We start from the raw sequence: 12285 nt of genomic DNA, 5'->3' as shown, positions 1-12285 counted from the left end.
AACAGGATGTGAGGGAATATTTACACACGTATTTACTGCTGGTCTATGTGCACAGGGCTAGCATTACCTGGGGTAATCGCTCCAGACCTTTTTACTGAAGGCTAAAATTACAAATTTTAGTGTCCCAACTTATCAGGAGATTAGGTTCGTAGTTGCTTCCTCATGAACAGGAAATTTTGGACTACACCTAACTTAAGAAAGAAACAGTTTTGTCCTGTTAGTTTGAACTGCCAGTTCTGTGCCTGTGAATGTACTGGCGGGGTGTGGCCTGCGTGTTTACAGATAAACCAGTAATATGTTTTAGCCTGACTATTAGTCAGTCAGGCATGGGCTGTGGTTATTTTTTAATTATCAGCTTCTTTTGAAAAGGGAGGTAACTTTAAATGACTCTCTGTGCAAACTGTACTTGCACATACTGTACGGTAGGTAAACACCCACAGGTTCTGGATTTAGATGTGTGTGCAGTGTCGGTTCGACCACACACGGGTAAACACATCAGCACATGCTTAAAAAATAAATAAAAAAAGGCTGTGAAAATCAAGAAGACAATAGAAGTTACTGTTTACGTTACTTATTATGGGCTGATGAATCACTGAGTAAATGAGTCTACCACTTTTGCCTGTCAACAGTCTCTTATATAAATTGTCTAACATATTTAATCTCAATTTCACTCTCCTATAAATAGCTGCAAATATTAAGCTACTGAACAACACAATCAAAGAAGCCGCATTTACAAACAAGGCTAGTTTGTGATAGTTTACACAGCAAATTGTGTCTCCTGTCTCCACTTCTATCACATTTTGTGACTCACTGGAAAACGTGAAAGGTTATCTTCTCAAATTCAGCGATTGTAGCTTCAATTGTGGCTGAAAGCATACGTCATTTCTGGTACTGACAAAAATAACCTGAAAGGTCGACATACTGTAAAGCTCAAATAAATGGAGGGTAAAGCCAGGAATAATTAACTTCTTATGTCTTACTGTCATATACAAACCTGGCATAAAACTGCATTTCTGGGTTTGCAGTCTCAAAAGCTTGACTGATTGTGACCTGGAGGTAGAGGGGAACCACGCTAAACACCTGTGTAGTAAATGCAAATGAATCATCTTTAAACATACAACAGAAAAAACATGTGAGTGGCAACGTGACAGCGGCAAGTCCAATCAAAAAGCAAGCAAACGAGGCAGTGGCACATGACTGCCATTTTGTTTTTGTTGTTGTTACCAGATTCCAAAATGACATTTGGTGGAAAGTAATTAATTAAATTTACTCGTGGTACTGTAATTGAGTAGGATTTTTGTATTTGTACTTTTTAAAGTATTTTTTTCAATTTATAATTTTACTTTTAAGTGTGATTTTTGAAAGAAGTGTACTTTGCTACTTCATGAGTAAAAAAATGTTGGCCTGAATTAAAATGTTTTAAATTAAATAAAAATGTTTCAAATTAAATAAAAATGTTTTAAATGAAATTAAAATGTTTTAAACTAAATGAAAATGTTTTAAATGAAATGAAATGAAAAAAATAAATAATGCAACAAAAACTGGTGACAGGTGAATGACGAGGACAGATGAACGATGAGGACAGGTGAATGACGAGGACAGGTGAATGATGAGGACAGGTGAACGTCGAGAACAGGTGAATGACAAGAACAAGTGAATTGGTGTGAAAGTTAAAGCATTTGTTACCTTTCACCCATTTTGACTGACACATGATGTGCTTATATATATTATTTAGTCAGCACTTTAAATTGTAAAGGTTTGCCTTTAATTTAAAAATAAAAACAATTAATGTGAGATTTGTGTTCCCTTGTCCTTCTTGTATGACACAAGAAAGAAACTTGTTAAACGTAACTTTTACAGTACATTTTAAACACGTTACTTTATTTTGACTTTAACTTGAGTACATTTTTAGACCAGTACTTTTACTAGTACTTAAGTAAAATGTTGTGAAAACAGTGGTGCTTTTACTTGAGTAGAATATTTCAGTACTCTTTCTACCTCTGCATTTAGATATCAGTTGGAAATGAGAGAGAAAGACACACACAGAGAGCAGGTCCTTTTAAAAGAGAATAATAACAATGAGAGCAGCGAGAATAATGAGCAGGTAGCAGTAAATTGCCACACCACTCATAATAAAAGCTGAAAAGCTGATTGACGCATGGGTGGCTGAACCACAAGAAGAGCAGGTTAACCGATTTTTAAAAATGGTCATGTACTGTAAGCTTCTGAGGACTGGCATTAAGATTATACTACACTGTTTACTGTAAATATGAGGCTGAAGGCAGGAGACAGGAGGATAAGCTAAAGCATAAATACACTGTTCAGCCATGTTATTACCGGCTTATGTTTTAACGCTCATGCTCTACACAATGTGCTGCACATACAGTTGTAGCAAAGGTTGTTGCATGTGCGACGGGTAACTCTTCCGTTGACCTTTGCATGTGCGACTTGTCCTCATTTCAAACATTGCGCTCTTTTTTTTCCCACATCCATTACTTTAACCACCTCGTTCTGCATCCATGGTGTCTGCAATAACAACGGCAGTGTGAAATTATAAATTAAAAAAAAATTAACTTTTTTCAAACAAGTAATAGTACTGGGTCACGGGAAAGGTTGTCAGGTCGTGCTATTTAATGGTTATCCTATTTGGGCGATATGGAAAGGGCTCGGTGTGCTTGAAAAACAAAAGGAAAGCAGCAACGCATCAAAACAAGTGTTGGTCACCATGGAGACACAGTCACCATTCCAGGACATTGCATTACTAAGAGCGGGAGGATGGTGTCTACAGTAGAGTTGCTGTCCTGACCTGCCTGTTCAACACCGTACCATACAGGAAAGACAGGTACAACACAAGCCCTTACACAACCACTGCTGTCCATGTTATGTACACAGGAGGAGGCCAATAACGTATAGAAGTTAGGTCTTAAAGTTCACACGGCCACTGCAAAGACAGAAAGCAGCTGACACGCTCCAGTAATCATGCTAATGAGGACGCAGGTGGTGGCGGAATTCTCTGCAGGTCTGGAGGACACTTCCTCCGGGCTGAAACATTGGCTGTGTCCAAAATTGCACCACAACACCCATTATTAATGTAATTCGCTGTTGTGTCGAAACGGGGAAATTATACAACACGTGTGCCAATAGATGATTTGGGAATAAATAAATAAAAAGAAACAATCTTCAAACACTTGACTTCAAAGACTATAGCCTTGCTGTCAAGGCTATTTTTTGACTGTAAATTCCCTTGTGCATCACAGTATGCACAATAAAATGCACGCGTTGAATCTTTATTTACGTTTGCATTATGGAACTGGGACACTGCCGGTGAGATACATAATTTCTTTTCTACAACACTGTAACCAATGTTGTCATGTAAATGGGGTTGCACATACTGTATATGCTGCAACAATGAGCTCAGACATTTCTCCCAGCTATCGTTGTACATGCACGTCTTTTTTCTTGCATTTGGTTCGCTTGAAGCGAACCAAGACCTCTGCTTTAGGCGGACCAGAGTTCGCTTCTTTGGTGCGGATCAGAGTTCGGTTGCACATTCACACCAACCCCAACGAACTGGACTTTCCGAGCAAACAAACTAGGATTTGAATCAGAAGGGCTGGTGTGAATGCGACTTTAATCTAAATGGGATTTTCCTGGTTAAATAAAGGAGAAATAAAAAAAAAAAAAATGTAGCACAACATCTGAAGTCCTGTAATACTGAATTACTAACATTTTAAAAATGACTACACTGTATTGACTAACTGCAACTTATTCAAATTAATATCAGTTGTATCGATGAACATTCAGTTAGGGTTTGTTTTTGTTGTTTGTCAGTTACTACATACAGTAGGTCAAGGCCATCTAGCTTTGACCTGTAGTCAAGGCGATACGACTATATGATGATGTTTATATAAACCAGGCTGAAGTGATTAATCATTATTTTTCGAGTCGATGTGATTCAGATCTAATTATTTTTAGTGTGTGTGGGCTGTTTGGACACAGAAATCGGATTATTTATATATGTTATATCATAACCCAGGGGTGTCAAACATACGGCCCGGGGGCCAGAACCGGCCCGCCAGAGGGTCCAATCGGCCCACAGGATGAATTTGTTAAAATTTCACACACAAATGTTTGTGCCTTTATAGATCCAGTGCGCTGTGTAAATAGTAAATTTAGGCATGATATTGTTGAAATTGCACTAATATTTCTCAAGAAATTTCATGTTTTGTAAAATTATCTTTCAGTAAATGTAAAACAAAGGAGAAAAAACAAAGGGGTTCTTGTTGTTCATAGGTTATTATGCTATTATTTTACTATTTTTACTGGTCCGGCCCTCTTGAGATCAAATTGTGCTGTATGTGGCCCCTGAACAAAAATGAGTTTGACACCCCTGTCATAACCTATGGCTTTTTGCCCATAATATCATCGACCTGCACTGTGTGGCAAAATCAAACAGAGGAGAAGAGTACCATTCTCAGCTTCCGTTTCTAAATTCCCCCCTATGGGTGATCAATATAGGTACATCTTATCTTCAACTTCAGACGTCACTAGCAAGAATCATAATATGATGTTTTTTTCACTGTTTTTTTTACTGATCTTGTTGATGACACATGCAAGACTCTTGAAACTACGTGGCTGGTAACCGCAGACAGAGATGAGAGAAGTGATCGACTGCAGTCATCATGTTCTCCCACATCTCGCCATGTCATGGACATACAGACTGTGCTATCTCAGTGTTGTTGTTACACTGACCCAGAAACAAAGCCTGAAGGTCAGAGGTCGCAGTGTGACAGTGGGAATGACGCCAAACAAAAGAACTTCTGTGCATCCAATAGCTTGTGATTAGCAAGAAAACCTGTGATCTGGATTATGGATCTCTGTAACACTGTGTACACTGTGTTTTTCTTTAATTTACTGTCACCTAATTGTTGTCAAAAGGCCCAAAGAAACCGACATTGATTAATGAAGCACATTTTCTGCACTTAAAGCAATGATTACCTGAGTTTTTTGTTTTAGTAACAGTAGCCTTTCTTGTAAACGTACAGCTACAGCGTGATGGTTCAACATTATTAAATACAAGTGTCCTGCGTTCGAGTTGTGCACGTGGACATGACTGTCCTCCTAAAAAAAGGCATACGGCATACTCACGTTCTCCTTCATCGCTGTTTGGCCTTGCCACGCTGCCAGTGCAGGTCAGTGATGACGACGCTGAGAGTGACACACAAAACCCTCAAAACAAGCACTTCTGAGTCTCATCAACGGAAAAAAAAACGAGTCACCTCAGCGTCGTGGCGGTGTGAACGTAGATGGAGCTTTAAAACATTAATAAATAAATAATGAACCTTCCCCTGTCGGCAAAAAGTATAATTGAACAAATTGAACAACAAAAATTGCACTAACTGAGCTGGATGAATCTCACTTCAGCCTTTAAGAGTTGGGAATTGGTTCAGGATAAAGTCCGATAAGTTAAAATGTTTTTGGCCCATGAGTAATGAGCATGAGAGTAAAAGTGGCTCATGTGGGTATTTTCTACACTGTCATAAACAGTATTCACTACAGATGTGTATTTCTCCAGTTCTTGCACGAACAACATTTCTAAAGTCATGCTTGTGGTCTTTTTTCACGTCTATGAGTCTTACGTTTCTACTTAATACAGGTACTTTGCATTATGTGCTGATAATGAGGGACTAAAGCAAAGAGTAGAAAATCCCACAGAGTGTGGCCGTGGCTTTACAGATATCGCCACTTCCAAAACACACAGAGGACAAACTCTGCAAGCCAGTGCTGGGAATCACCATCTGCGTAAGGACAGACCTCAAGCCTTAGTGGAAACTTGGCTCTGCTCTTCATCCACTTCTAAACAGACAGCTGCTTACACACAGTCTGCACACCATAATAAACACACAGGGCGAACGCCGTGTTTTCACCCAACACAGGGAAGGAGGTCGGCGATAGTCACAACACGGCAGGTGACGCAGGAGTATTTTAGCGGCGATAATCTGGGACAAAATGTGATTATCTTCTTCACATACGCGGCCTCTCTCTGTTCCTCGGACACTTATGCCCTTTCAGTGTTTCTGGGATGTGACGATGTCGACCCCTGTGGTTACTGGAATAAGTCCTTCACTTTACTGTACTTTAACGCCTGTACTTTCTCGAGCTGTGGTTTTAGAGTGATCCAGTTTTTTTTTTTAGATTACACTCTGTGCATGTTTAACTGACCAGATAAGGCAAGTGTTGCATGTCTTACATTTACTGGAGGGACGCACCAATACCAGTAAGGGGGACCAATGCTGCCCTTGTGTCCTCGTATTTGTATTTATGAAAACACCTCCGAAACTGCTGCACCTGATACCTGATTTTACATATCTTTCAAATGAGCCGAGCAGGTGTGGGGCGCCATGCGGATGTGTCCCAATGTCCGCAAATTTGGGAAAAATTAAGATAAGCAATGACGACAAACGCAGAGCAAACCGAAACCTGTGCTCTGCTGCAGACTGTAATGTAACAGCAGCAATGGTGTCTCATGTTGTATTTTGTTCACAGTCAGCGTGACGCAAATGAAATTGAAAAAGTATGTTTAGTTAAATTTAATTAATCTTACTTGTACTCAGTCTGAAATAAAGTGCATCGATGCATCCCTAATTTCAAAGCTTTCCTGAATTAAACATCATATTCTATGTTGTTGATATTCTATCAAACCAGAAAGAACTATTTCAGACTTTTCCAATGGCATGTCACGTACACAGACTGCACCTCGAAAAAAATGAGAAACATCTTCCCGAGCACAGCCTCGCTGCCAGCGACGACAAGTGGAAACACGGCGTGGTCGTTGCTATGCGAAGGTGGTGCGGTTCACTAATCCGCTGCGGTAGATTAATCCGGACCTGCAGGTTTAGCGGAACAATTAACATATTTGTATCACTGTTCTTTTTCGCTATGTCTGGGAATAAAGGAACGGATACAAGGATAACTAGTTGTGCACGTCAGCAGACGCATCATAACTGTCTGTATTTTAATCCCCGTGGATTAGCCTGTGGTGCATTCAAGAGCATTTCTAACATTTCTGTTGGACAGTACATTATTACAGTTAGGCACATGACTTGTTTGCGCCCGGCATGATGGAGTTTTCAAAGAGTTGATATATACAGTGTATATATATATATATATATATATATATATATATATATATATATATATATATATATATATATATACAGTGTATGTACATACATATATATCCATCCCGCCATTGTCTTCCGCTTAATCCTCCACATGAGGGTCGTGGGTCACTGCTAACCCAATACTTCACCAATTTACATTTATCTTTGTATTACTAGAATAGGGGTAGTATTTTGAAAAAAAAGTTTCCCCTGAGTCAAGAAATGTCGTAATATTTTTTTTTTGGTTACGTGCCCACCAGTGACACTTGGTCCGAGCCTTTGGTCCAAGGATTGAAACTGCAATGCTAATTCCGCACTTTTTAGACCCACTCGTAGTAGGACGGGACCTTATTCCCAGAATGTAAACAGTGTCCGCCATCTTTGCTAACAGCTACGCTAACAAGACCAAGTGTCACTGGTGGGCACGTAACAAAAGAAAAGAATGAAGATATTTCTCAACTCAGGGGAAACTGAGGTTGGGAAGCACAATTTAAGCACAACTTAATTTTCCAGATGGAAAAGGCTGTCAACAAGTAGCAGCAAGATTTAGTGACACAATGCAGTCAGTGCTGATGATGATACAACCAGAAAAAGCACACGAACCAACCCTTGTTTTCTGACCGGGTCGTGAACCTGGGCATTTGTTTTTGTTACAAATAGATCAAATGTGAAGGTCTTGGGGTGAAAAGTAGGGTTTCAAAGAAACCAACATTTTTTTACAGCTCTGTAAAAAAAAACAACCCTCATTACCTCTTGTTTGTTTTGTCTTTTTTGCCCTTCACCTTTCCACCAACTCCATCCCCAGCAGCAAAACACCTGTGACCCAGAACCAAACAGCTAGAAGCCAAAAAAAAGTGTAAATATCTTTCAGGGGATGGATGAGATCAAGAGCAGAGGTAAAAGGCAAAATACAGGTAACACAACATGTATTTGTTGGGAAAAGATGATGGAGTGAGGACATGTATGCACTAAATTCTTCTATTCACTTAAGCAGCAGTAAGTCCTTACTAGAAAAAAGTCCTTTCATTCTAAAAAAACAAAACAAAAAAACAGCTGGGGGTAACAAGCAATGGAACAGGTTGCATTTCTTACAAAGTAAATATGAGAAGAATTAGGAACTGTGCTTTTTTTTTTTCTTTTCCTTTCTTAAACAGCCACTTGAGGTTAGAGGATATTGCGCCATCACCATTCTTGTCGGATCTTGAAATGCCAATTCACGCCCTGTGTGAGTAAGCCACTAAACATGGGCAGCGCAGGTAGTGTTGCAAAGTCTCAATGAATCAACTGTGCATCAGACGTGCTCATGAAGAAGGAGGGGGAGGGCTCTGAACGCGCTGTACACGGGTGGAGGAGTCTGTGTGTCTCTGTGTCGGTGAACGTGTCTATACACAAGAACACAAGAGAAGTAAATATGCTTTCACAGCGAGGAAAAGGGTGAAAAACACAGAAGAAAAGGAAATAAACGTTCTATTATTCCCCGACAGAGCTTTATTTTGGGAACTGTAGCACTGAGTCTGCCAACTACGTCACATCTTGACCTTGTGCTTAAAATTGGAAGCATACAGGAGAGTCAGGGAGGGAATGTTTATGCAGAAGTCGTCTATCATTGGCTCCGGTCCTGACAGTCATACCAGGGCAAGTCACTGTTTACACGGCGTGAGCCAATCAAATTGAAGACCTGTCATTCCAGCCCCCCACCTCCCGCCTGTGGCACTCCACACCAGAGAAACTATAAAGCTGCCTGACAAGTCAAGAGGGAGAAAGAGAGGAGGTTGAACCATGAGAGAGAACCTTATTACTGTGGCATCCCAAAACATGGCGAACACTGACAGTTTGACACCTACTGACCTGTACGCAGAGGGGAAGGGGTTAAAGTAAGTTTGCTCGGTGTTTGACAGTAATGTCCCTGCTTGTGGTGACCATAAAAGGCATGACTGAGTGTTGCATCAACATAAAGCACGGACAAGACTGACTGTGTTTTTGTTCTTTGCCTGCAGGAGGAAAAACTGGAGAAACAGAATACGATTTCTGCTGAAGACAAACTCTTCCCATTCAGTGTCACATCTGATGAAGAACAGGTCCTACAGGTAAGAAACTGCCTCTGCTGTATTTCAAAGATTAATATTATGTCAAGGTTATTGCATCAGATCTCAGTTTGTGTGCACACATGCTATAATTTGTGTTCTTGACTTTGGGTTAATTTGCTAGATATTTTTTTTTAAGTAAATCAATGTTTTATTAATTACAGATTCTGTTCAAACAAATTTTCTTTTTTTGCATTTATGCATTACGATATTGATACTGCTAAAAATCCAAACTTCAATACATTTACAACTCACAAAAGTCAAACGGACTGTGACACATGGTTTCTTCCAGCGCGTCTCTTATAAAACCTCTGTTCTTTTCCCTCAGGCCAAGTGTCGATGACGTGAACCAATGGGCGCAGTCGCTCGACAAACTGCTCGGTCATAAATGTAAGCATCAGTCGCTGCACGATTACGTAAAAGCATCTCACACGGTCACGCGGTCAGCTGTGTGCCAAATGAAGGCGTTTATTGGCGGCAATAAAACAAGCTGCGATGGCCTTGCACTCCTCTAACCTCCCCTCTCTCCTTCTCTTTCTCCCTAAAGATGGGAAAGCCGCCTTCTTTATCTTCCTGAAGTCTGAGTTCTGCGAGGAGAACATTGAGTTTTGGACAGCCTGTGAGGATTTCAGGACACTCACGTCGCACAAAGACATTGTGTCCAAGGCCAACAGCATTTATGAGGAGTTTGTTAAAAATGAAGCTCCCAAGGAGGTAACAGCTAACAGATATGATTTGCTGTTCTTTTTCAAAATGTATCAAGTACATGCATTAGTTCTTCTTATAAATGTGTCGTAGACTCATTCTGGATGTTTCTCTCTATTCAGATAAACCTGGATTACCACACTAAAAATGCAATCACCCAGAGTCTACATGAGCCCACAATGACAAGCTTCCTGGCGGCTCAGAGGAAAGTCTACAGTCTTATGGAGAACAACTCCTACCCCAGGTTTATCCACTCCGACCTCTACAAGGAACTGTGTGTGGCTGCCAAGGGAGACCGCAAGCTCATTAAGTCTTAGTCAAACGATGCAGCCACTCCTGAAGTCCACTTGTTTACCACTGTGACTGTGTGACACTGATGAGGTTTACTCTGAACACTGCCTTGGGATAATCGACCCAAATGCAAATCCTGACAATAAACATTACCAGCGAGTGTGGAAAACGCAAAACCAGAGCGTTTTCCGGCGCATCCTGCTGGGAGCTCTTATTGATGGAAGATTAGGCTGGATGCTATATGCTGCTGCAGGCACTCAATACGGCATTTCAACCAAAAGGAATTGAGACTACTTTTTCTCCACTAAGCCATTACTTGCACTTTCTTTGCTCGGTACCTTTCTTAGCAATGAAGCAATTGAAGAAAGAGCTGTTGTCGAGCCACTGCATTCGCAGAATGAATGGAATTTGCCACACACTTTATTTTTACACACAGCTATTTATTTTTCCGATGCTGGTGTTGGAAAATAGTCTCCTGTTCAGATGTACAGTCAGCGATTTACTTCTTGTAAATGTGTGACCCTGCTCTTTATTGCCACATTGCGCGCATGGATTTGCATCCGTTTACACAAAAGTGTGCACTTTTGTTACACAGCATTTGTAACTTCCGCCGAGGACTGCGGTCGATGTGCAGTGACTGACAAAAGCAAGTGTTTGAGTGACATTTCTGACAATGTTATTTATTGTAAACATAGTGATTTCACATTTGAGATGCACATGGCTTGTTGAATGTGAATTTAAGTGTCGAGCAGCTGGACTGCTTGAGAAAATAAACAATGTTTTTCAGTGCTGAAGTATTCCTGATTGGTTTATTCCCAAACTGAATGCAAATAAGTCAAGAGCGTGGACGTTTACTGTGAACCTTAGAAAGCCTTTTAAGATAGTTTAAGTAAAGCTTTTACACTCATCTTGCTGGTTACATTTTTTATTTAACTGGTCCAAAGACAAAAGAAACAAAGATGGCGTTACATCTTTAAATTTTAAATACTTAGTTTAATATATAAAGCTCTTTGCTCTAAGGCACAGAGCCGGCCCAAGACATAACATGACTAAGTGGTTACTTTTTTAACATATCAAAGAATTCTAGACATTTTTTAGATATATTCAGATATTTAATAGTGTTGAGCTTAAATTATTTGGTTTTATTTTTTAGTTGAAGATTGCTCATTTAGTACAGATCTGTCCCAACTCTTTAAATCCAAAGTGCTTAAACTGGTTTACTAGTTTAATTCAAGTTCAGTATCATCACACTTAGTGCCTCACTTTGAATATAAAAGTGCAAATTAATTCTAGGCCACTTTTGGGATTTTACTACCCTATACGATTAAAAACAAACAAGAGGGACACTGGGTTGGTGGAAATAAAACAACTATAATTAATGCAATTTATAGTGTTACATAAATTGAGAACCAGCTACTCCGAGGTGGTAGGAGGGGGGGCTACCAAATTCAGCTTAGATTCCCCATAAAGGCTTGGGCCGGCCCTGCTGATTTACAGTGAAACAAACATGGAAGTGCTGTTAATGTTAATGGTTTACTGCTGAGAGTGTACCAACTACATTTTGTCGTGGAAGCACAATGACAATAAAACTTCCTTATGTCCTTTTGTAAGGCATATGACAAGATGACAATGTTGTGCCACATTTGTTAGGCCTCTCACAGCAGTGACATATAACAAAAATATTTTATCATGAGTTTACTGAACTCTTTTAGTTTCATTTATTGCTCACAGTTCTTAACCACTGTTGTTAGTTAGGTGGTTATGATGAGCATCCTTAAGGGGATTTTTTTGACATTTTGGTTGCCGATTATGATGCTTATCATAGTGGTGAGGGGAAATCAGAACAGGAAAGCTGTGGACTATGCAAGTACAACATAAGCTGAAAGATGCTAAAACACCAAGTACAGCTGAGAAGAACAGCTGAAATATATTTTATCGAAATATTATCGAATACATAAACAAAAATTGAAAAACTTTTAAGGGAAAACAACTAGTGCATTAAAGTTATTTCCCCATAACTTTAATGCACACAAACTATTTCA

General features: G+C 39.8%; 1 protein-coding gene across 1 annotated transcript; it reads left to right on the top strand.

The window, feature by feature from the left end:
* The first annotated feature begins 8890 nt into the window (after window positions 1–8890).
* rgs2 (regulator of G protein signaling 2) lies at window positions 8891–11032 on the top strand. Its single transcript, XM_044044185.1, has 5 exons — window positions 8891–9037; window positions 9161–9250; window positions 9576–9637; window positions 9795–9961; window positions 10075–11032. The coding sequence occupies exons 1-5, from the start codon at window positions 8943–8945 to the stop codon at window positions 10267–10269; spliced, it is 609 nt and encodes a 202-aa protein (XP_043900120.1). The 5' UTR covers window positions 8891–8942; the 3' UTR covers window positions 10270–11032.
* The last annotated feature ends 1253 nt before the right edge of the window (window positions 11033–12285 follow it).

The sequence above is a fragment of the Solea senegalensis genome, linkage group LG14, assembly GCF_019176455.1.
Source record: "Solea senegalensis isolate Sse05_10M linkage group LG14, IFAPA_SoseM_1, whole genome shotgun sequence".
NCBI classification, from domain to species: domain Eukaryota; kingdom Metazoa; phylum Chordata; class Actinopteri; order Pleuronectiformes; family Soleidae; genus Solea; species Solea senegalensis.
Note: the sequence above shows the minus strand (reverse complement) of the source record. Positions and strands in the feature narration are given on the sequence as shown.